Below are 27,830 nucleotides of genomic sequence, written 5' to 3'. Positions count from 1 at the left end.
TTTGTTGTAACATCACATTAACAGTTAAAAGTACCTATTAAGATTAGAAAAAAATGTAATTATCATAGTAAGCAAGACTGCACAAAAGTCGATTGCTTGGGTACCTCTGTCCCATTCGTGTTTCAACCGTGAAGCAGTTGTGTTTGCATGGCTGCGTTTCGATTTGAAGGGTGGGGATATGGCGTGAATTTACTGGGTACAGAGGAATAACGTCTGAGTCCTCAGGAATGGCAACGCATGAGGGGTATCATGGGCGAAACAGTATACTCTGTTATGTCCATGGTACTGCTCATGTCTATAGGCGACGGTTACCACTTTCCATCAGGTGGGCCGTCAGCTTGTTTGCCATTCTAAGTTGTATAAAAAAAAACATTCAATATATCAATTCTAGAAGTTTAGAAGTAGAAGAAGAAGTTTCCGACAAATGTCTAAACTTCATCTAAATGTTTTCTTCAGTGTGAGTATCATACTTGTGTGCTTTAATTCTCATTGTCTAATCTAGATATGTTTTGGGATATCTAAATATCCTAAAACATGTCTTTATGTAACAAAGAGTAGATCCCACTTTCATTTAAATTTCAAAATTCTTATTTACAAATTTCACAATGTAATCATACATAATAAAGGTATCCATAAGTTACAATGACCGTTTACCATCAGACTGGCTTTTTGCTTGTTTGCCACCTTTGTGGTATAAAAAAAATAAGGATGTTATTATAGACTCAGTATTCTTTAAAGCAAGTAAAAGTGAAACATCAACAATTTTATCTGGTTTACATAGTTCTGTCTCGTTTAGAATTTTATGACTATCACCAGAGACTGTCATTTATATCACCCAATTCATTTGTTCTATCCGATTAATCGACGAACCGTATATAATCCGATGTATTCGCTCCAAATCGAATGACTCGTGAATTTTCCACCTAATCTACCGATTTCGCAGACAGCATTGATCGTTTCTTACGTTTACATTCGTGGAAATAGGACTTCTGTTTCGATGTTGATCTGTAGCGATTTACACGGGAGACTGGCGAAGTGTACGTAGAAAGTCAGAAATCACAATATTTTTTTTTTATATCAATTAATTTTATTCATTTGGGAATAACTTCTGGAATGAAACAGTAATATGGATCTGAGTACATGTTCTATCTATACTTATAATAAATGTATAGAGAGGTCAATTCTGTACATGAAATATATTAACTTCCGTCGCGTGTGCAGCTAATGGCCACTTTTTTAAATGTAAAAATGTACACCTGTGCGACGCCGGGACGGGCTAGTCTGAAATAAGATAAGTCCTTACTAATATCATAAATAGGAAAGTGCGTTTGTGTGTTGTGGTAATTGTTGTAAATTTTAGAATACAAGTACTATTTGGGATAGAGAAGGACAGGGGCTACGATTTATATTTATCCTGATTAATCGATAGTCCGCTTAAATAGACGTAGTCGCGTGTAAATCTTATTATATTATAAATAAATCGATTTCAGATTTATTACAAAACAAGTACACATATATAAAAAGATGTAATTCGTATATGGTATATATGTTTTTTTAAAGAAGATATTGTATGAATTTAGATCTAATGGAACTATGTATTATATATATATATATATATATATATATATATATATATATATATATATATATATATATATATATATATATATATATATTATTTTAAACTGTTTTAACCGCTACTCGATATATTTCCAATTAATCAAACAATAGGTACAATGAATGTAAAACTCGAGATGGCGGTAGCTTCTTTACCTAGAATAACATTCTGTATTGTGTCGCCATATTGAATTCTTGGATTGCGTACGCGATCTTTTGTGATACATTTTTTTCTTTGCTTATTTTTTCTTTCAATGACAAAGAGATTTGATACGTTGACGGATTCCTTTTGTGAATGGGTTTTATTTTAGAATTTTTAACACCTGAATCTCGTATCCCTTTTGGGCTGAATGGTAAACGGCTGATTGATTTTGTTCTATTGTTGTGCGTTCTTCAAGAGGTAAGATAGCCCGGATGTGAGTTTTTATTACATTTTTTATTACGCCTAAATATAATATTTAATGATATTTAGGTAGTCAGCAAATAATATCAATAGTAACATTAATCAAATATTAGACGGGCGTTTCTATATTCTATATACGAATAAGCCGTATGGTTCCAGCATAGAACGAGCCACTCCTTCTTCTGCCGTGGGTGGTGTAAAAGGTGACTCGGGGAACTTAAAGGGCAAGGGATGGACAGCAGCGCCCATTTAAAAACTTCATTAAAGTCTGCGGTTGCCAATCCGCCTGCCTAGCATGGTAATAAGGATAGGTCTATTTTCAGTGGGTAGATAACAGCTGATGTAATGATGATGATCATACGCTGGTCTCTCTCTCTTTTCATTCAAGAGTTTCCTCTTGTCGGTGCAACTAATTCATGCATCTTCTTCGAGCCAGTTCTATCGCAGGCTATATCCCTGGTCATCGTGCTTTAATTCTTAGTAAATTTGTCACGATGAGCTAATTAATCTACATCCTCACCTCTCATCCTATTGGGGTTTTGTCAGTAGTGTCATGCTTGGCAAGCAGGTTGGCAATCGCAATTAGGCTTTGGTGATGTTAAAAGAGCACTGCTGCTCAATCCTTGCAAATTAAGTACCTTAAGTCGTCTTTTACGACACTCACTGGAAAAGGAGTGGTTTACTCTATGCAAGAACATTATGAACAATTACTGTAGTTATTCGACCGTAAACACTATGTAATCAGGGCTTTACAATGTTTCGTAATCCAACCGCTCAATCATCGCGGTTTAGTGCCATTTTTAATTATGATTCCAATCGGATGCTTTCGTGTTCATCGAAACCTAATTAATAATAATAATAGATAATTAATTATGTGCACATCCTAAGCATTACTGAATGTAAACTAAGAAAGAATTAATGAATTTTATACTAATAGCTCGACTGGTTTCATAAGACTTCGCATTATCTATATACCTACTCTTCTTGCATCTTCTGGTTTCATAAGGCTTCGCATTATTTATTTACTTACTCTTCTTGCATCTTCTAGTTTCATAAGACTTCGCATTATATATATACTTACTCTTCTTGCATCTTCTAGTTTCATAAGACTTCGCATTATATATATACTTACTCTTCTTGCATCTTCTAGTTTCATAAGACTTCGCATTATATATATACTTACTCTTCTTGCATCTTCTGGTTTTATAAGACTTCGCATTATCTCTATCCTTATTCTTCTTGCATCTTCTGGTTTCATAAGACTTCGCATTATATATATACTTACTCTTCTTGCATCTTCTGGTTTCATAAGACTTCGCATTATACATATACTTACCTACTCTTCTTGCATCTTCTAGTCTCATAAGAATTCGCATTTTCCATGTACTTACTCTTCTTGCATCTCCTGGTTTTATAAGACTTCGCATTATCTATATCCTTACTCTTCTTGCATCTTCTGGTTTCATAAGATTCGCATTATCTAAATTGTTTACTTACTCTTGTATCTTCTTTTTTTTTCATTGCTAACTCTTTGAAAATATTTTTTCTGTCGTAAGAGGTAACTAAGGGAGGGCGAAGGATGGGCAGCAGTGCACCTTGTAAAACATCTCTAAAAGCCTAACTGCGTTTGCCAACCCGTCTGCTAAGCGTGACCACTTCTGGCAATACTTCCCTTATGGGAAAGGTTTCTGTCCAGCGGTGGACAGTTAATGGCTGAAATAATAATAATAAATATAATCTAAAAAAATACTTCTCATAAATAAGTACATGCCACCCCTTAATTTAGAAGAGATTAAAAAAACTTAAAATTCTAAATTTTAACGCCCATTTCCTACAAAATTCTTGGTTACGCCCATTTTTCTCATGATTACACATATTGTTTTGTATTTAACTCGATACACGGTCTCGTCGCGAATTATCACAGCGTGACGGTACTACTGAGGGTTGTCACCTATCGACAGCGTCAAACCAGCACTCGGCAAGTGTTGAGGGGTGGCGGACTCCCGCTGGTAAGAGCTCAGTGAGAAATTGTGATACATTAATACATGTATTGAGAATTAGTTTACTGTAATAAATGACTAATGAATACGATTTAATTTCAATATAATATATAATAATAACGAGAGGGTATTTTGGCTTAGAGGTTAATACTGACATGTGGAAATAAGATCGCGCATTTGATCTTAGTTGATATTAAAACGTATGTAATTTTTAAATTTATATGCTTTAGAAAAAGTCTATACTTGACTTTGATTTGAATCAAACAGAACTTTTACATAGACCTGAGGTTACACTTTTTTTTATTGTTAGGGAGGTAAACGATCAGTCGCTTCACAGTGTGCAAAGTGGCTACCGTCGCCTATGTACACTTGCAATACGAGAGGAGTTGATTTTGCGTTGCCGATCTTTTAAATGTTTGTAGGCACGTTTTTTTTTAAATTCCTCATATTAAATGGTAAAAGGAAAACTGAAGACAGGAGTTTATTCCACAATCTAGGTATACGAGATAGATATGAACTGAGTGAATGGACAGCAGTAAAATGCCATGCACCCAAGTAATTCCAAATTATTTTTAATTTATACAGTACACTAAACTTACCAGAGGGAGACTTTATACAAAAGTCGATTGCTTGGGCACCTCTGTCCCATTCGCGTTTCAACCGTGAAGCAGCTGTGTTTGCATGGCTGTGTTTCGGTTTGAAGGGTGGGATATGGCATGAATTTACTAGGTACAGAGGAATAACACCTGAGTCCTCAGGAATGGCAACGCATGGGAGGTATCATGGGTGAAACAGTATACTCTGTTATGTCCATGGTACTGCTCATGTCTATAGGTGATGGTTACCATTTTATATCAGGTGGACCGTCAGCTTGTTTGCCATTCTAAGTTGTATAAAAAAAAAATCACCTGCAATTTCTTCAGTGTTGCGGATGTGTATGGTCAGTGGTAGTCATTTATCATTAGGCGAGCCGTATGCTGATATGCCTGCTATGTTATAAAACGGTCTTTAATTTGATGGATGTGATGATATGGGAGTTATTATTATCATTCCAATATGTCTGCAAAACATCTCATTGTCTATTGGTGCACGTATTTTTTTTATATATTAAGAGTGTAATTTATACGTAAATATTATGTTAGTATAATTTTAAAAATAACAATATTTTTTATTCAAATAAATTACAGGTATTTCTGTGGATGTAGATGGCTCAGGAATGTTCCTTATAGCAGTCTATTCAGCAATGGACAGTAATTGGCTGAAATGATAATAGAAAAACTTGACAACAATAATTTTTGAAGTCACTTGTTTCCTCCTATAGTTATACATAGATTCAAATAGTCTCACATTGAGAATTAATTATACATTTGCATCTATTGCGTGGTTATTTAGCTAGCATAGCTCCGCGTGTTGAAGACATAACACTCACACCCGAGTAATTTAATAATTATCATTTCCTAAATTGACCTGATCGAGAATTGAACCTGGAACCTCGTTTACGTCAAACACTTAGCCATTGTAGAAGAGTGTAAATTGTTATTATTTTTATACACATTTATTCAAACTTATTTCCCCAGATTACTGCACTGATGAGCCACACCCCTTAGCACCAGGGCGCCGCCTGAGACCTGACCTGGTGAGAGCTAGTCGAAGGCGGAGCGACCCTGCTGAGTTCACCGCCCACTTACCTTCGGGAATCGTAAGAACTTGAATTCACACGATTCGTTTCAAATGTGTTCCTTTCTCAAAGAGCTCAGGAGCAATAAAATGGGTGTAACTTTGCATTTGCAAACTCAATGTTATTGTATTTATTAATTCTAAATAAGTAGGCACCGAAATATTTTTATCATGTGAAGCAAATTTTGAATATTTTGGTTGAGTTATTTTAATATATCAACAATTTTGATATAGTTCCCATTTTATTCTAAAATAAAATTTGTAAAATAAAACTTTTTTTATACAACTTAGAATGCCAAACAAGCTGACGGCCCACCTGATGGAAAGTAGTAACCGTCGCCTATAGACATAACCAGTACCATGGAAATAACAGAGTCTACTGTTTCGCCCATGATACCCCCCATAGGTTACTTAATTATCCTTAGGTTCTAATATTGTACATTAGTGTACACGTACGCACGTTGTTATGTAGTCCTGGCATAGAATGGACGATCCCTTTCTTTTCCGTGATTATTGCAGACTAAGGTAATTTAATGGTCAAGCGATGGGCAGCAGCATCCCTTTGGAAACATCACCAAAAGCCTGACTACCAAGAACGCGACTATTGGCAAATCCCCCTTATGGATGAAGCCTGTGTTCAGCGGTGGTGATGACAACACACCTACTTACAGTATTATGTTCTGTATATTGTATATTATGTACTGTGTATTGTGGTAGAAAATGACTTAATCTAATTTTTATCCTGATCCAAAGTGAACCAAATTACAGATAAAAATTTTAATTTTAGTTTATTTGTTTTCAAGTCATCATCATCACCATCATTTTAACAGACTTTAACTGTCCACTGCTGAAAATAAGCTTCCCTCTTGGGAGATTTTGTCAGTCGTTGCCACGCTTGACAGGCGAATTGACAACTGCGGCTAGTTATTAGAGATGTTTTAAGACGAACGCTGCTCGCACTCTTTTAGTTGCATTTTACGACCCCCACGGGAATGGAAGGGGTGACCTATTCTATGCCGGGACCACACGGCCAACGACTAACATAGGCTATATATTATTAAAAAAAAATCTATTTACCTACACAAAGCCGGGTAACTAATATGTAATAAAGTGACAATTCATGTTTGAAATTACTTCATTACCACAGAACACTTTATTTTGTTTTCACAATAAAAATACCATAACAAAAATAATCTCTCAACAAATGTTACTATAATCTCTTCACTACGAAATATAGTCAGCAACAAGAATAATCCTCTCTAAACCCATCAAACTGACACATTAAAAGTCCCATACACTCCCGAAATGGACGTAACATTAAAATTATACACCCTTTTATAATAAAAAAAAAAACATATTTCAGTCATAAAATTAGCATAAAGCATAATTAGGTGTATTATAAAATAGTTTGCACGGTGGGCACTATTTCAATTCAAGATGCCATAGACAAAATACCGCGCAGGGCCATAGACACCCCACTTATGGACAATACATCATGTTTACATTGTGCATGAATGTATAATTAATTGAGAAATATTGCTGCGGTCATGAGAAAATGTGACCGGTTGGGAATACATTTTTAGAAGTTGCAATTGTAAGAAAGATTTTATTATTATGTTTTATTTCCTTTTTAGTGAAAGAAAAAATATAGTTTTTTTTTTTTTAAATCTACCATACCAGATTTTAAGATAATTATAATATCAGCAAGCTTAAGTAGCAATGGGCTGGTCACATAGCTCAAAGAACAGACAACCGATAAGGAAGAAAGGTTCTTGAGTGGCAACCCCGGGCAGACGCAGTGTAGGACAAGACATGTAGGAGTGACGACCTCAAATGCATTGCAGGGAGTCAGTGGAAGCAGGTGACTCAGGCCCTCTAGACAAGTAGCAAGAGAATTCATACATGGAATCGACATCGCTATCGAGTCCGTGAGATAGAATGAGATAGCAATGTCGGATGTCAACTCATGGCTAGCGAGGGGAAAGGGATTGTTAGTTATGGAGACTGAGAATCCCATTGCTAGCAATATACCCAACCAGGTCGACCTACTCGCGGTTCCCCCTGGAAACTATCATGGTTAATTCCTGATGAATTCATCATGATGGGCTAACTGGCCTGTTTTCATTCTCACCTATCACCCTTCACTGGTGCTCCGCCAGCGTATCCCGTTAGCGCAGGCGGGGTTACCATACCATTTTTACCCATCAAAAAAATGTCATGGCTAGCTATGTCCATTCCATCGACGGATTCGTTTGCCATTTATTATTTTGTCTAGAGGCCCAGGAATGTTCCTTATTGCAGTCTATAAGGGAGGCCTATGTCCAGCAGTGGACGGATAATGGCTGAAATGATGATGAAGGTATGGTATAGTATTGAAGTAATGCTATTGAAAGACGATACTCTGAGAACGCGAACTAAAAAGCGCACGCCATAACACGACCACTCGATAAATAACAAGAGCGATCGCAATCAAAACACAACAACGGCCACAAATCGTACATTACAATTGCGCGATCATACCAATACGTCACACCTTCACGGTTCGCTGGATGGGTCCAAACAGCGCGACGAAATCCTGAGTTACGGGCCGGCCGTCCTCTACATTACAAAGGACAATCAATAACAATTTCAGAGGACACACGATCCCGTCGTAATGGGGACTTAAGGACTAGATCTTGGCGTTTTTAAACGATCGGACAGTCGCTCGACTTGATATATGAAATGATATTATGTTATACAGAAAATTGATTGATAGTGTTTTATTTATATAATTTATTTGTTGAACTTTAATACACTTAGATAAATTATGAAAAAAATTGGACACGATATCGTTTCGGAGCGTTATGTATCAGACTGTGGACAGAAGTAACAGAAGATATAAACTGTGTAATGTTATAAGCAAATGAATGATAAAAAAATGAATAATAGTTCATCACCATCTTCATCATCATATCAGCCGTTGTCTGTCCACTGCTGAACATAGTCCTCCCCCATAGACTGCCATAAAAATGTATATGACAAAAGAAGTGCCTGAGCCGTCAGCATCCATTGATTTCCTGCAATGTCTTTGAGGTCGTTACTCTATTCAGCGGGAGGTCGTCCTACACTGTGTTTGCCCATATGGGGTCGCCCTATCAACCATTTACTGTCCACTGCTGTAGATATGCCACCGCAAAAGGATTTTGCCAGTAGTTGCTACGCTTAGCAGGCGGGTTGGCAACCGCAGTTAGGTTTTGGTGATGTTTTAAGAGGGACGCTGTTGCCGATTTCTCGACCATTAAATTTTCTTAGTCGCCTCTTATGATACTTACGAGAAATAATAACTAGCAGGTACATTATTAAAAAAAAAAGTAAAAACTGTCCTACAATTAATATTGATCTGAACGACAACAAGTAGGTTTTGTCCACAAAAAAATATATTAACTTTAATCCTGACAAATTTAATATGGAACTAACACGGGCCAGAATCATGTCGATTGCAAATGAATTATTAAAATCGGTTAAGAATTGAAGTATAAAAACACAATAAGAGTAAACCAGAGGGAGACTTTGTACAAAAGTCGATTGCTCGGGTACCTCTGTCCCATTCGTGTTTCAACCGTGAAACAGTTGTGTTTGCATGGCTGTGTTTCGGTTTGAAGGGTGGGATATGGCGTGAATTTACTTGGTACTGAGGAATAACACCTGAGTTCTCAGGAATGGCAACGCATGGGGGGTATCATGGGCGAAACAGTATACTTTGTTATGTTCATGGTACTGCTCATGTCTATAGGCGACGGTTACCCCTTTCCATCAGGTGGGCCGTCAGCTTGTTTGCCATTCTAAGTTGTATAAAAAAATCATTGAAAGTCCTCTTTGGCCTTTACTTTATTTATTGTAAAAATAGATCAAGCTTTCAAAAATTGTATATCTTAAAATTTCAATAAATCATTTATATTCTCAGCGTATTTTGATAAAATGAACTGTGGCATTATGATAATGTATACACTCCTTTATAAATTGAAATTTAATTCTATAAACGTGAACTATAATCCGCTAATGTTAAGGACAGTTTCACATTGGAAAATTTATTAGTTTTAAAGCATAGTGCACACCAGTAAGTTTGATTTGGATTAGTGTTTTAGTCGATCATGCACGGGCTTTAATGACCATGTAATTTTAAACATAGAACATTTAAATAAATACACATAACGCTAACAGAGATTTAAAAGAGTAATTGTTGAGTTTCTTACAGGCTCTTCTCAACAGATAACAACTTTACGAACCCTGCATTAGATTTTAAAAAATAAAGATTTAAAAGTGCTTTGAATTTAATTTGTGATCTACGAAATAATAGAAATAATTTGTATTTGTCATTATTTATTAATAATTATGCAAAATGAAACATATGTATTTATTAATCTTTTTAAGGGCCTTTTATCGTATAAAGATCATACATTATATTATTAATGCCTTGACCTTTATCTACTTAGTTATTTTACATGCCAAGACGAAGGGAATCTTTGTCATAGTAACACAGAAATTAAAGATTTTGCAATTTTTGAATGTGAATCTGTGGGTATAATTAAAAACAAAATATGTTAACCAATATGTTGTGTTTAAATTATATATTTATACTTTATTGTACACAAAACATTACAAACATATTATATATATATATATATATATATATATATATATATATACAACAGTCAAGTTTAACTCTGTAAAAGTTCTCTTCCAGCAAATCCTGAGTGGAAAGGAGTATTAATTACCAATTATATTTCTGTTAAAGTTTTCCTTTCTATTTTATATATGTTACATTCGAATATTTGTTTGTCATTCCTTCAATTATTTCTTCATCACTTCATCTGGAAGTTTTGTTCAGGGGGCGTATAGTTCTTTGCATCACAGTGTCTTGCCTCACACGGTGTGATGCACGTAGAGCGTGTGAAGACGTCGGTACAGGCAGGGATGGGAGCGAAGATAAGTTTAAATTAATTACTGAATTAGTCAAGATGAGGTCATCATCATCATATGAGGTTTTAAGTGTGCACTGCTGAACATAAGCCTTTCCTTAAGGGAGTTTTACCAGTAGTTGCCATGCTTGGCAGGTGGATTGCCAACCGCACCTTTAGAGATGTTTTAAGAGGGACGCTTCTGCCTATCCCTCGCCCTCCCTTAGTCGCCTCTTACGACACCCACGAGAAAGGAAGGCCTATTCTTTGCCGGAACCACACGGGCAAAATGAAGTAGTAGAACAAATTTCCTAGTTAAGCAAGTTGCAAACAGCAGTAAACTTTAAACTAGAGGGAGACTTTGTACAAAAGTCGTTTGCTTGCGTACCTCTGTGTCATTCGTGTTTCAACCGTGAAGTAGTTGTGTTTGCATAGCTATATTTCGGTTTGAAAGGTGAGATATGGCAGTGAATTTACAGGGTACAGAGGAATAACACTTGAGTCCTCAGGAATGGCAATGCATGAGGGGTATCTTAGGCAAAACAGTATACTCTGTTATGTCCATGGTATTGCACATGTCTATAGGCGACGGTTACCACTTTCTATCAGGTGGGTCAGCTTGTTTGCCATTCTAAATTGTATATAAAAAAATCACCACTATGTTAAGGGAAAACTAAATTAGACATGGAACTGAGCTTGAATGAAACTATCTTTATACCTTAATGACTCTATTAATTATCGTAAGAATTAGCATATATACATAGTATTTTAACATTAAGAACCTGAGTAAACGTAATCAGAAGAAAACCTAGTCGCATGCATAATTTGAAATTACAACCACAGCATGTTATCCATACAGTCGGTGTATATCTATCGGTTCAACACGTACAATATGGACATCCCTGTAGCACAGCACAGCACCCCAGGTACCTCTGTAAATCAGGATTAGCCGCGGAGGCCAACGATACTCATTTGTGGGTTATTTATAAAGTAAATCCGTACGCCGGCTCGAGGTCACACCGTATGGAAAAACGACGATTTGTTAAGAATTTTTATCATTTTTACGACAGTGTCCTTTGAACGGTGCACATTTTTGTTTTTATAGCTTCACGGATGATAGTAATATATGTTTCAGACAGTGGTAATAATATAATGACTTAAGCCTTGGTATTGTATGTGTTATTGATTAGAATTGATGGTTATATAAATAATTTGTAATATATATATATATATATATATATATATATATATATATATATATATATATATATATATATATATATATATATATATATATATATATATATATATATCCTATACTAATAGTCCAAAGGAACAATATGTCAACATATTTAATAATTTTAAACGGCATGTATTATGTAATATTAACATCAAATTTCTGTTTCGTTCGTCCCCGGAATTTCGGAAATTATTTCATGGTAGGCCCTCTGTTCAGTCACATCGTAACAATTTCATTAAGAATTCACTACGATAGTTTCCAGAGAGAAATGCGTGGAAGTCGACCCGATAAGATATATTGCAAATAATAGAGGCAACATCTCTATTACTGTAACCGTTAAATGTTATTTATAAACACAAAAAGCAACATGAGCGTCGCAGTAAAATGTACAAAAAAGAAGTAAGAAAATATAATAATGATATTTATACTATTGTTATATTTAAATACAATTAAAGTAGTTATAGAGAAAAAACTTTACCAATCTTAACATTCACAATATACCAACAGAAGTAGCCTGAAGGGGGAATTACAGAGACAATAAGAGACATATGGTCGAACAGTTATCAGCAGCGGTCTATTGTGCTTTAAATGTGAAAATTACACATTACCTCATACTTTGTAAAACACATGGAACAAGTTAAAAGCGAACTGTTTCTTCGCCCCATATAAATAGTCGCATTACGCCATCGTACATTTATTATTTCAAGATATTTCTAACTGATATGACCTTATCCTAGCGCAGGCGGCGTCAAAATTCCATTTATATTTATGTAAAAAAAATGGCTGTATGCAAAATGATAAAAAATATATTATCACTTGGACCACCCCGTGCCCTGAAGCCGTACACATGACTCCATGTTCAGACCAACCATTTCCAATTCATTTCACAGACAGTCAGTTGAGAATGTATTGTGGAATGTGTAAAAATTACGCATCTTATTGTCATAATTGTAATAATGAAATTATTGTAACTATAGTAATCTATTTATTGTAATGCTATTGATTTAATTTTTAAATAGAATTACCATTAAATGATAATTTACAGTTATTAAAGTGGTTGGTCACTGAACAAAATTGGACACGAAATACTAGGTGGCGCTAGAATCGAGTCTTGTGGTTATTGTTGATTATTTTGTAATTAAAGATAAAATGAGGCTAAATTTATAAATTGGCGAGTGATTTTATATATTTTTTACTGATATAATAATAATTTATAACAATTTTTGTCTTTATTCTCTTATATTGTACAACTTTGTAAAAAACACATACTGGCACGGCTTATAATGGAGCTGTCAGACCCCATTACTAACAATCCCTTTCTCTCCATTTGTTTCCCCTTGGGATCTTAATGGTTCAAACAATCGTTACAAAATTTGGTATACATAGGATGGAGAAGGTACTATTTAAGTGGACGTCATGGGATCTCGCGGTAGATCACCAACGCGATGGACTGACCTCATCAAAACGGCCACACAGCAGTCTATTGTGGAATGTTCCCGTTCGGCTGTGAGCAGAAGTAGATGGAGACGCATTACGAGGACCTCGATCGCGAAGGAGGGCCTCGTCGACGATCCACTATCATCATAAAAACCACGACCACTCTGTCAAGAGTGTACGACTGAAGAGAGAGAATGGGATCTAATAGCAAATGGGATTTAAAAATCCCTTTCCCTCCGTAGGTAAAGAGTTGGCTTTATGTCTGGGAGAATCGACGACTGAACAAAATAAGTTCTCAACTGGCAACCACGTATAGACAAATGCGGCGTAGGGAGAGCCTCCAATTTTTTTTATATAACATGAAATGGAAAGTGTAATTATCAACTTCCAGCAGCAGTTTTTCTGAACCGATACGACAACATAACCTTCAAGAAAAGAGCATATTCCTTTTTGAAAGGCCGGCAGCACACCTGCAATGCCATTGGTATTATGGGTGATCATGGGCGGCGGTAGTTACCATCTTGCAAACAAACTTGCACCATGCAAACAAGCATGCAGCTTACCATCAGGTGAGCTGCATGCTTGTTTGCCCCCTGTGTTATAAAAAAAAATATTAGGTGAAGTAACAACCTCAAACCTAACAAATATCCTAGCAGATTGACCTCCAAGCGGTTGTCCCTGGAAACAACCTCAACATGTGTTGCGGGATGCAGGTGGCTCACGACCATTCCTTATGAGGGTAATCCAGGGGTCGGCAACCTTTTGAGTCGGAAGAGTAAAAAATTACAATTTTCAAAATTTAAAAATTTGTAACGAGCCACGATATTTTTTCTTGCCAACCATAAATAGTACTTGCATACAGGGTGGGATATGGCGTGAATTTACTGGGTACAGAGGAATAACACCTGAGTCCTCAGGAATGGCAACGCATGGGGGTATCATGGGTGAAACAGTATACCCTGTTATGTCCATGGTACTGCTCATGTTTATAGGCGACGGTTACTACCTTCCATCAGGTGGGCCGTTAGCTTGATTGCCATTCTAAATTGTATAAAAAAAAACTTGCATAAATAAAGTTTGATGCCTAATCCATGTTAATCGATTCAGAAATATATATATTTTTTTATAAAATAAATAATAATTGCGTATGGAACTAAAGAACTAGAGCTTCGCATACAAAGAGTCGCATGTGGCTTGCGAGCCGCAGGTTGCCGACCCCTGGAAAAATATATTGAATTAAACAGTGTGTTTGTACAGCATTAGAAAATTAACAGTTGAAACATTAATGAAGATAATTTCATTAATAAATTTGAACAAAATGAAGTTTTTTGCGAAAGTCACAACCATTGTGCGACTAATGTCCATTCGGGCCCACATTTTGCGCATGTCTGCCCCCATTTCGTCCCGTTGAGTTGGCGGCCGAGGCGGCGTTTCGCTCGAATCGCTCCATTGTCGCACGACAAGTAGTTTCAGAAAAATATACCACCCTGTTACTGGTACTAATTTGGACAGGGACGTATTCGAAATTTATTTTATGTTACTCAGTACACATAGTCAATTAAACCTCACCATTTTGGTTTCTAATAGGATTTGACCACATCAAATAGTCGAGATTTACGTTCACCACAACAGCAACAGTTCGCCGAGTTCCCGACAAAGTATGGGTCACCCCCTTCCTTTTCTGTGAGTGTCGTAAGAAGTGATTCAATTAAAAACATTAAATATAGCTCATTCTCTTTTCGGAATAGGTCATAGATTTGGACTACATATTATTACAGAGTAAACCTTGAATATTTTTCATTGGTATATACTATACTTAAAAAAAATTGCTATTTTTTGTTTTATTAAATGGCCACAATAATAATCTTATTACCTAAATACGACCCTGCATCTCAAGGTGCAACCCGTTGCAAAAACTGCTAGAAATTGTCCAAAAATTTCTAAACGTGATCAGCGCATTGTGCACGCACACCCGCCACAATGGCCAACAATGCGCCCATCCTTAGCTACTCTTTTATTTGTAACAATACTACTTTGCTAGACAACAATACTGTTGCCATATTTCCAGTAAGACTTCAAACCATCTCAACACATAATGAAATTACACTTTATGTCAATACTTTAAGATTTAAAATAAAAGAACTACATTTGTGCACTTGTGTCGTTGCATTGGCAGAATATAAAATTGGCATCTCGTATGTTTGGCATAGTGTCATTGTTACCTATACCTATTGTGGTTATTGTTCCCGTTCATTGTTGGACAGGATCAATGCGTAACATTTTAATATTATACGAAATTATAAATGTTTTTCGTGTATTTTTCAACTTAACTGCACATAAATTGTGTAGAGTAGCAGCAATTTTTATTTTTTTCTAATCTTAAATTATTTTTGATAGAAATAATCATAAAACAAATTGAGATACTCACTTACCATTGTATATACGTTATCTATGTGTTGACTCTTTGATAGATAAGTTCGACTTTGCTCACATCGTTTCCAATTGTTTTTATTACAGTAAGTTTAAGTACAATGAAGAATATTTAATATTGCAATAAAAGTTTAAAATATATTTGATATTGTTCCAAAAAAATATTAATTCACTCTTGCACTACCTACCCACTTTTATCTATTCTCAATTAACCAAAGGTTGTTTGTAAGAGATTGCCCTAGCGTTAAAAACACCTTTTGTATCTTAATGTATGTATATATTTTAATCTGTACTTTATGGTACTGTATTTCACTTGAATTTTCTAATTGTCATTGTATATTTTTATGGTGTTGGTGCAATAAAGAATTAAATAAATAAAATTTATAATTTACTCTCTTATTAATAAAAACAGAAACAAACAAACCTATTCTAGCTATTGAAGTACTTTGTCGTTGACTTTCAAATTGAGAATTTGGCGCAAAAAAGAAATAATATACTTCATTAGTTGAAATAGGTTTATAAGACGTTTGATGTTTTTACGAATAAAGGGGTGATTTTTTAATATGAATTTAATTTTAATATGAATTATTAAACTAGACAGATGCCTAGGATGCACCTAGATGTCTGACTACGTAAGTAAACAGTGCCTAAATAAAGTTAGAAATTTTATAAATACGAAAGTTTGCGGTGATGACTGTACGTTTATGATTTATAAAGATAGAATAGTTCCTTTAATTCTTATATAATTGTTAAGACAGAGGTATGTACCAAACAAATAAAGTCACAGATTACAGCTAACTTAATATTATCTAGGCAAAAGCGGGATGATTTAAACTTGTACAAACATAATAAAAAAAAAGATATTTTTAAAATGAACAATTTAATAATAGGGACTCAATATATTTTCCTGTTCCACCTACAAATAAAATTTATTGCAATTCGACACTGTCTCCACATGCCTTTCATAATTTATCCGGGCATTCATACAAACAAATGCAAACTGTAGCGCGGCACGTCGTATCCGGCCAGTCTTCACAATCTTATCCATTTTATGGGACTTTTTGTCCCATCCCCGTATCACACCACTATCCCGCAAATTCGATTGTTTACTAACTTTTAGTGCAGTATTGAGTAGCAAGTCTGTTCTTGCATTTTGAAAGGAGAATCTTTTAATTTGTTCACATTTGCAGCAAAAGGTTTGTATCCGGTCAATTCGTGGATATTGTACAATTGAAATTATAGGATGTGAAGTGGAAGTAAAGGTGTCTACTAACGGACTTAGATACTTCAATAACAATTTGACAAAAGCTATTGAAGGAACGAGGTACATTTAAATTAATTCCTCAACATTTGAGGTACAATGTTGAAAAGATTGGACAGAGCTCATAATAGCTTAAATTTCATGCTATTAATATTTCATCTGTTGCCAATACTATAAAAAATTTTAACAGATTCGTGTAAACTTCGTATGAATTTTATATCTTTCTTTATTAATTGAATCTTTTATTAAGGTTGCCAGATATTTCTCTTTAACTCTTATATTTATATATAGCACTTATTTTATAAAATAAAATATTACTAAATTAAAAAATAATGTTTTTGAAAACTGATTTCAAATCGTCAATAAATTGTTTAATGTAAATAAGCAAAGAAGTAATATCTATTAAATTAGAATATACTAATATCGGTAGTACGTTAGGTTTCATAAATACAAAAGTGTTTAATATATATATATATATATATATATATATATATATATACAATGTATGATAATGAATAGTAATTAGTACCAAAATTAGGTTCCAAAAACATACGAACTATCAAAGTAATAAATAAACAACAAATATTGTGCACCGCACTACCCGCTGACTTTTTTTTTTTTAATGGATGATGAATGGAGTGGTAACCCCGCCTGCGCTAACGGTATACGCTGGCGGAGCACCAGTGAGGGATGATACTGAAAGTTACTGAGAATGAAAAAGGCAGGTCAGTCAGCCCATCGTGATGAATACACCTGGAACTCAGCACGATGGTTTCCAGGACCCGCTGACATTGATGCTCCTTTCAACTTTGAGTGTTGCTGGAAGAGAACTCTATCAGAGTTAAGCTCGCCTTTGTACATTTAATTACCTCTGTCATATTTTCATGTATAATTAGTGTGTGTTAAGTATTAAATTTTGTTCATGCAACAGTTAATAGTTGTAGTGATACACAAGCGAGTTGGTTAAACACTAATTTATTCATTTAAACAATAAACAGAACAGATTGTTACCGGCCAGTACTTACAATATTATTAGTGGCCAAAGTGTACCAGAGGGAGACTTTGTACAAAAGTCAATTGCTTGGGTATCTCTGTCCCATTCGTGTTTCTATCGTGAAGCAGCTGTGTTTGCATGGCTGTGTTTCCGTTTGAAGGGTGGGATATAACGTGAATTTACTGGGTACAGAAGAATAACATCTGAGTCCTCAGGAATGGCAACGTATGGGGGTATCATGGGCGAAACAGTATACTCTGTTATGTCCATGGTACTGCTCATGTCTATAGGCGACGGTTACCACTTTCCATCAGGTGGGCCGTCAGCTTGTTTGCTATTCTAAGTTGTATAAAAAAAAACATTTCTCCACCTACGATTAAATTCATCATCACAATTATAATAACCAGCATTACTGTTACAATTTCTGTTACACCGGAAACTGTGACAATTAACTCGTAGATAGTAGTCGACGTTACATCTTACAAAGCGGTATTATAATATTCACCAGACAGTAAGGCACCAAGATTATCTTATTGTTATACAACTTTTTCATTAACATCCACATTTTTTCTTCATTCTTCATCACTTACTTTACGTTTCATTGTATCTTTTCGAGTATAAACTTGTATTGTTGTGTTGAAACTTCTTAAGGCGGATTATGTTTGTTTGAATTGGATCTCTGTTAGTACAGTTAGGACTTTGAGTTACCGACTTGGTTTGTGTTGCTTGGTAGCTTTATACATCAAGTATTTACATAACATTCAAATAGCTGTTAAAGTAGGAAATAAAGGAATAGTTAATTTCTTATTTTAATGGGTACAATTACATATTAATATTTTAAGTTCTTTAAGAATTTCTTGCTTCCTTGTTCCCGTAGATATATGATCTCGGTGTTTTCAAGGCAATGGTGTATCTTTACATTGCCATCATTTTCGATCAAATAAACAGTCTAAGCGCAACCCATTTAAAAGAAAGAAAGTTCTCTACTGTTCTGTTATTCAATATAAAATAAATGAACAAAGTTCTAAAAATTATTTTAATTAGTTTTATTGTTTTTTTAAATTAGTTCACATTAACATTCACTAACACTTACATTATAAAACAATACGTTATTAAGTACTCAAATTTAAGTTAGTTTTTATAACTATTTCATTAATTTATTTTAATAATTTTTTATTTGATATAAGTTAGGATTTAGATTTATTTTAATGGCTACTTAAAAATTAATGAGTATATTTTATTTGCATTGTACAATATAGGAAATAAGCTAGACAATAAAATACGGTCTTACTGCTGAAAGCAATCTTTTCAAGACAGCCTTAGAGTAACAGACTTATTATTGTATACCTAAGTAGCCATAATAATATTGTATAATTATGGAAGTTTGAAATAACAAAAACAAATAATATTAATAATAAATTGATTATTGTTATTAATAATAATATAAATATAATTGTAATAGTAATTAATTATATTATTCTAGTAAAATAATTTAATATAATTATTGTGAATAAATATGTGTGATGTATTTAATTCAATTTAAAATAAATATATCGTCATAGTCGTAGAATACTGACGGATCTATATATGTAATCTTTGTCAGGTCCGTCAGTATTCTACGACTATGACGATATCAGCTCTTGAAATAATATCTCATGTTTGTACTACCCTAGTTTCGGTTTCGTTGCCATGTACATAAATTAATATAGTAACACGAAATAAAAATCCAACAATAGGCCACGATGTATCACGATGTATAAATATTTTAATAAAATAGTTTAATAATATTATTGTGGACAAATATGTGTGGTGTATTTAATTAAATTTAAAATAAATATATCAGTTCCTGAAATAATAGCTCATGTTTGTACTACCCTAGTTTCGGTTTCGTTGCCATGTACATAAATTGATATAGTAACACAAAATAAAAATCCAACAATAGGCCACGATGTATCCCAAATGAGAGCCACTTCAGTCAATGTATTTAGATGAAGCCGTGCGTATCATCCCTAGGTACTAGTCGCACGATAAAATTAATTGATTAAACCGACCACAATGGAGCCTGCACACATGAGATGATGTCAATGAGGTCCCAGGTTCGAATCCTGGATTAGCCGGTGCTTGCCGCGTTCAATTATTTGCTCGCATTCATATTGTCGGGATATTGGTTGATCCGGGATGAAAGTAGAGCTGTTTAATGTATAATGAATAGAAATAATTTGTTCGTGTGTGAAGTTTATTGGCCTTTATATGAAAACTTGTAACACGATTGAAATAGGTGATTTTTTGAAAAAATATTTTATTACAGTCAAAACATGTAGATTTTTCTGTCACTTACCATCGGGTGGGCCGCATGCTCATTTGGCTCCTATTTAAAAAAAATAATCCAAGAAGGTACCTCTGTCCCATTCGTGTTTCAACCGTGAAGCAGTTGCATGGTTGTGTTTCGGTTTGAAGGGTGGGATATGGCGTGAATTTACTGGGTACAGAGGAATAACATCTGAGTCCTCAGGAATGGCAACGCATGGGGGGGTGTCATGAGCGAAACAGTATACTCTGTTATGTCCATGATACTGCTCGTTTGCCATTCTAAGTCGTGTAAAAAAAAGGTTTTCAATTCAGTTATATTTTTTTAATGTTTTTATGTCATTACTATGTCAGTTTTAAACCGATTTGAAAAATTCTTCTTTTATTTGAAAGGATATACTTAATTTACAGATTGGTCCTTTAGAAATTTTATCAAAATCTGTTTAGTAGTTAAATTTTCAAATTGAAATAACTAGTTATGTCACAATTGAAGTCAAATTTTGTTTTGTAGGATACAATGTTTAATCATATAGGTACTATATAGATATATGTACTAAAACACTAACTCTAATGTGAATTCATAAAACCTCCTAATAAGAGCTACTCTAATTAAAGGCAGGTAATATATAGTAATATCTTATATTAGAGTTAAAATATATGTACATATATTGACCTATTAACAGATATATTAAATATCGGTTAGCCAATATATAATAGTGAAAAAAAGCACCCGCATGTAAAGAATATAGATATCCTAATGATATGGGCGATATTTACCAGAGGGAGACTTTGTACAAAAGTCAATTGCTTGGGTACTTCTGTCCCATTCGTGTTTCTACCGTGAAGCAGTTGTGTTTGCATGGCTGTGTTTCGGTTTGAAGGGTGGGATATGGCGTGAATTTACAGGGTACAGAGGAATAACACCTGAGTCCTCAGGAGTGGCAACGCATGGGGGGTATCATGGGCGAAACAGTATACTCTGTCCATGGTACTGCTCATGTCTATAGGCGACGGTTACCACTTTCCATCAGGTGAGCCGTCAACTTTCATTTCAACCATTATAAGTTGTATAAAAGAAAAAGATATCGCAATGGCTGGTCATCAATGTCCAGAAGAACTCAATATATAGATAGCGGACATTTTTTTTGTTGGATGAAAATAGTATGGTAACCCCGCCTGCGCTAACGGGATACGCTGGCGGAGCACCAGTGAAGGGTGATAGATGAGAATGAAAACAGGCCAGTTAGCCCATCATGATGAATCCATCAGGAATTAATCATGATAGTTTCCAGGGGGAACCGCGAGGAGGTCTACCTGGTTGGGTATATTGCTAGCAATGGGATTTTTAGTCTCCATTACTAACAATCCCTTTTTCTCCGATATCGGACTTTACCCATCTATAACTCTAATATTTTGATTGGTGGGGGGGGGGGCAATTTGATAGTTAAGGCGGGGGGGGGGGGCAAATAAAAAATGTACTCGAAGCGATTTTAACCTTCTTGCTCCATGCCATTTAAATGCAATGCTATGAATAGATATCGGCGCCAAATTTAACAAAAAAAGTAAATAAAAAAAGATGCTGTATATATTTATTTGGTATAATTTCGTTTGACGTTATCAAAACATTAACTGGGTGATTAGAATCGTCAAGTAAACTTTGTCGGGAAAAATTATGTATGGAGGCCTAAACATTTTAGAAATGTTCAAGTGGGGCATGGCAGAAAGAGGTTGAGAAACACTGGTCTAAACACTAATTTATGTCTAAAGCAATGTATTCCATTAAGTCTTATTGGATTTAATTTTAATATAAAATTTTAATAGGACCAATAGATGGCAAATTTAGATAGATACATACATAAACACTTTAAGTCATTTATGACTTACATAGATTAACAAATGAATTCATACAAATATTTTTTTTTTTTTTTTTTTAATATAAAACAAAATCTGTTGAAGAGCGACGCGTGATCGTGAAGTATTATGTTAACTAGATTTACATTTTTGAGAAATTAATTCAAAATTATAATAAACAATATGGCATTGTTACTGAAAAATAAGATAGAATAGATAAATCTCTAAAGAAAATTTGAATATTGCTAATTTTTTTTTATACAATTTAAAATGGCAAACAAGCTGACGGTCCACCTGATGGAAAGTGGTAACCGTCGCCTATAGACATGAGCAGTACGATGGACATAGAGTATACTGTTTCGTCCATGCGTTGCCATTCCTGAGGACTCAGGTGTTATTCCTCTGTACCCTGTAAATTCACGTCATATCCCACCCTACAAACCGAAACACAGCCATACAAACACAACTGCTTCACGGTTGAAACACGAATGGGACGGAGGTACCCAAGCAATCGACTTTTGTACAAAGTCTCCCTCCGTATGTATCATTCTCTCCCAGTTAACCTTAGGTAAAACAGAAATGCTAATAATAAAAGGCTGCAACACGCTTATTCATCGTCATCACATCAGCATTTACTGTCCACTGCTGAACGTAGGCCTCCCCTTTGGAGGGTTTTGCCAGTAGTCGCCATGCTTGGCAAGCGGATTGGCAATCACAGTTAGACTTTAGAGATGTATTAAAAGGGACACTGCTGCCCATCTTTCGCTCTCCTGTAATCGACAATATCCACGGGAAAGGAAGTTAAATTATTTTCAATTTAAAATAATTTAACTGCAATTCTTGCAAAACTTGCAAATAAAAATTATTATTATTATTATTAATTCTCTTTTTTTTTTGGTATTCTATTATTAATTCAATTAGTCACTACTTAGCAATTTCGTTGATGCAGTGTTGACCTACAGGTTGGTAGTTTCAATTTTGTGAGGTCTGTGGGTGTGAATTTAATATATTCTATTATATTATATTACATATATTGTTGTAAATATTTGTAATAATTAAGATGAAATAATAATGATTATATTTTGAACAGGCAATGTTGAATCCCAGTACGCTATTGTCCACGGACAGTCTTTGGATCTCTCTGAACAACAATTAGTTGACTGTGTCCGCAATACGGATTGTGAGAGGGGATTATTAATTTCATCTGGAGTAATGTATTTTGAAAAGGTTACTACATAGAAATTAACTGCAAGCTATTAATATTTATTGAACTGCAGCGTCATATTTATTTTTTACAAAATATTTGTTCTGCAATTATTATATTTTATCATCATCATCATCATCATCATATCAGCCTTTAACTGTCCACTGCTGAACATAAGCCTACCCCTTGATGGGTTTTGCCAGTAGTTTCCACGCTTGGCAGGCGGATTGGCAATCGCAGTTAAGCTTTAGAGATGTTTTAAGAGGGACGCTGCTGCCCATCTTTCGCCCTCCCTTAGTTGGCTCTTACCACACTCATGGGAAAGGAAGGGGTAGCTTATTTTATGCCAGGACCATACGGTCAATTATCATATTTAAATGTATTAAAATTTATATTAGAAACACCTTATACATGAATATATATATATATATATATATATATATATATATATATATATATATATATATGTATATAGTCCACCTGATGAAAAGTGATAATCGTCAAGTAAATACTAGAATAGAGCCATAGACATAACGGTGTATACTGCGTCGTTCATACCCTTCATGCGTTGTCATTCCTGAGAACTAAGATGTTATGCTTCTGTACTCTGTAAATTCACTGCCATATCCCTTCAAATCGAAACAGAGCGACGCAAACGCAACTGCTTTACACAGAAACACGGATGAGACAAAGATACCCAAGCAAATGACTTTTCTGCAGTCACCCTATGATATATTTAAATTAAATCGTATTTATTAATCATTTATTCTCATCAATTCTCAATACTTGTTTTAATATATCACAATTTCTCATCCTCGGTCTTTTATCATTAATTTTTATATATTTAGTATTTATAAAACTGTATTTTAAAGTTCCAAAATTTTATGTAATTTTAGGAAATAAAAGTTAGTTATTCTTTTTTGTATATCTTTTTCTGAATTCTAATTATTACAGGTACTTGATGAATGGTGTCGAGCCAGAAGGTGATTATCCTTACACAGCGTCTAAGGCGTCGTGTAAGTTCGATCCCGGTAAAGCTAATGTAAGAGTCACTAGTTGTATAGAACTAAAGGGCATTGATGAGAATACATTAGCAAGTTATTTGCAGCAAAAAGGCCCAATTTCCGTTGGTAAGTCAAGCATATTTCTTTAATTTTAACACTTATTTTTCGATAAATATGGCAACACAGAGAGAATGACTTATATCGACAACAAGCTGACGGCCCACTTGATGTAAAGTGGTAACCGTCGCCTATAGACATGAGCAGTACCATGGACATAACAGAGTATACTGTTTCGCCCATGATACCCCTGCCACTCCTGAGGACTCAGGTGTTATTCCTCTGTACCCAGTAAATTCACGCCATATCCCACCCTTCAAACCGAAACATAGCCATGCAAACACAACTGCTTCACGGTTGAAACACGAATGGGACAGAGGTACCCAAGCAATCGACTTTTGTACAAAGTCTCCCTTTGGTAAACTTAGTCATTAGCGGGGTTCTGCGAGCAGCACTGTACGACCAGCGCGCTGTTTGTTGCTGCGGGCATGCAGTTGCCGACACAAAGAATTACAATATTAATTAATCTTTTTATTTTTTTATTATTTTCAGCGGTCGACGCAACTGATTTCCAAACCTATACTGCTGGTGTTCTGCAAAGTTGTCGAACATATAGTAGTCCCAAACTTCATGCGGTTCTTCTAGTTGGATATGGAAATGGTATGCAGATTTAATATAAATTATTATATATTATATGTTTTAACAATAAATTATAACTACTTTATATATTTTAGGGAAAAAAATTCAAAGGTATTTACAGAGTTAAATTCCAAAAATATTATTTCACAAAGAGTGGCTTCAAATATTTATAAACGTTGTATCGAGCCAGCACTAAAAAAAAATTTTTTTTTTATACAACTTAGAATGGCAAACAAGCTGACGGCCCACCTGATGGAAAGTGGTAACCGTCGCCTATAGACATGAGCAGTACCATGGATATAACATTATTATATTTATATTCATGTTGCTTCGCAAATAAGCGATTTTAATGGTATGGCTCCCTATTGAGGTTTTTCAAGGGATTACAACATGGCATTTTTCAAAATAGGGTTAAGAAAATTCTTCAGGGTTTGTTGGTTTGTGCACGTAATACCCCTGGTATTGCAAGCGCTCATAGGCTACGGTAACCGTTTGCAATCAGGTGGGCCGTATTCTTGTTTGCCACCTCTTAATATAAAAAAAGAAAGTAATTCACATGTAGTCATAAAAAATTGTTAATGCAAGCAATGCACTTTACATTCAGCAATTAGCGATTCGTTTAAGCGATTTATTGTTTTCTTATACAATTATAGAGAACGGTGAACCAATATGGATAATAAAGAACTCGTGGGGATCAACTTGGGGCAATGGTGGTTACATCAAAATCAAGAGGGGACTCAACTCTTGTGGCCTGCTCAATTACCAATTAATAATTTCCCATGTTGCATGATCTATTTATTATTCTTTTCTCATAGAACAATAAAAGATTTCTGTATTGTTCATAATATTTTTTTTTTGTATTTCTAGAGGTCGATAATATACAGCAATATCTATGTATTCTAGTTTTTTCTATTGATGATAATGGAATGGTAATCCCACCTGTACTATTGGTATACGCTGGCAGGAAACCGATAAGCAATGATAGGTGAGAATGATGTCAGATCAGTTATTCCATCGTGACAATTTCCACAGGAATTAAATGGTTTCCAGAGGGAACCGTGTGGAGGATGTATTTTAGTTACGATAACTATTCATTGGCCCAATAAGATATATATTAAATATCAGTTATCCAATATATAGATACCAGAGCAGTATCGATATTACCCATCCCTACTTGTTTTCTTTCTTCTTCTAGTGTTGTTCTTATATACTATATTTTAAACATAATAAAATATTTATATCAGATATGTTAGCCGTTTTTATTTTTACTGTATTATTGTAATATTTTTTTATTTATTATAATAGATAAGCCCTCGATATCCCTACATTAAGAACAGGGCAAAGTACATATATGGCATTAATTCAAATTCAATTTATAAATAAAAATCGGTAAAAAAACTTTTAAGTTAAACGGTTTTATTTTATGTGCACTGAAAACTACAAAATAAATAAATAGTTACTTACCTATCAACCTACGTAGGTGATCTCGGTCATTAATATCTCTGATGGTAGTGGTTGTCATAACATGAACCATGTCAGCGGCCGAAAGGCAGTTCATGAGAGAACACTAACACCAGGGTTTGCTTGGTAGGTAAACTAAGCAGCCCACACTATAACAAGTAGGTATTTTGACCTTCTAGTTCAGAAATATTTTAGTACTAGGCAGAATAGCTTTTAGGCATATTAGACTAAAATAAAAACGTGGGGCCCATTAACTATTTCTGTATTACTTTCTACTATACTAAGTGTGGATTACATCGACTTATTATAATCGTCATCATCATCATCCTAGCGGTTTATCCCGGTCGCATCCGAAACCTCATAGCTCCGGAGTCCAGGGTCCGCTGAATCGACTTACTATAATCGTAACTGGAGGTTTTGACCATCAATAACCAGCCGTTACGGCTTCACCAGCGAACGCCGAGCTCATGATCTACCAAAGTATAAGATATGCTCTGCTATAGGTATGATTTCAGAGGGGCCCCACGTTTTTATTTTAGTCTAATATGCCTAAAAGCTATTCTGCCTAGTACTAAAATATTTCTGAACTAGAAGGTACGTAGGTTGATAGGTAAGTAACTATTTATTTATTTTGTAGTTTTCAGTGCACATAAAATAAAACCGTTTAACTTAAAAGTTTTTTTACCGATTTTTATTTTCTTGTTTTTAGTATTTAGTGAAATTGTTTACCGAATATTCCTCATTCTATTTAATTCATTCAGTGCATCATTATTACATGGTTTCTTACCTGATAATTTAGTACAATCTAATTCCTCAATACATAGCCCTTCCAGAGACTTGACTCGACTTAGAGCCACGTAAGCTTGTCCTTCCTCAAACCATTTTGAGCCCAAATATACTACTGCATGGTCGACGGTGCTGCCCTGCATTTTATGGACGGTGAATGCTCATGACAAAACTAAGGGCAACATCCTTTTTTCAGCCGTACCATAATTGAATTTTGCTGGAAACTGTATGGCTTTAGGGTAAATAACGTGCATGTCGTCTGTGCCAAAGTCAATTAAAACTGATGATATATCTGTTTCGTACATTTGGGTTCGACGGAACTGAGGCCAAAAAATTTCTGTAATGTGGCCTATAGCGTCATTTACCAATCCTTTTGTAACGTCAATGTTGGACCGCAACATTACTTTTGCACCTACAAATATTTCAAATACTGATGGTAAGCCTCCAGTCTTATTTATATTTGTTGGTATTTTTTGTTTATTGTTACCATGTTGTTCCCACGATTAAGGGGCATTTTGACGGTCG

At 34.8% G+C, this 27,830-nt stretch overlaps 1 protein-coding gene across 1 annotated transcript; it reads left to right on the top strand.

Annotated features, from left to right (window-relative positions):
- The first annotated feature begins 11,526 nt into the window (after nt 1-11,526).
- LOC128202385 (pro-cathepsin H-like) lies at nt 11,527-25,848 on the top strand. The gene is made up of 5 exons (XM_052902563.1): nt 11,527-11,560; nt 23,245-23,368; nt 24,313-24,488; nt 24,972-25,079; nt 25,712-25,848. Exons 1-5 carry the CDS (start codon nt 11,527-11,529, stop codon nt 25,846-25,848), a joined length of 579 nt encoding a protein of 192 aa, XP_052758523.1.
- Nucleotides 25,849-27,830: the final 1,982 nt, after the last annotated feature.

This window comes from Galleria mellonella, unplaced genomic scaffold (assembly GCF_026898425.1).
Source record: "Galleria mellonella isolate WM207_F2 unplaced genomic scaffold, CSIRO_AGI_GalMel_v1 utg93, whole genome shotgun sequence".
NCBI lineage: Eukaryota > Metazoa > Arthropoda > Insecta > Lepidoptera > Pyralidae > Galleria > Galleria mellonella.
Note: the sequence above shows the minus strand (reverse complement) of the source record. Positions and strands in the feature narration are given on the sequence as shown.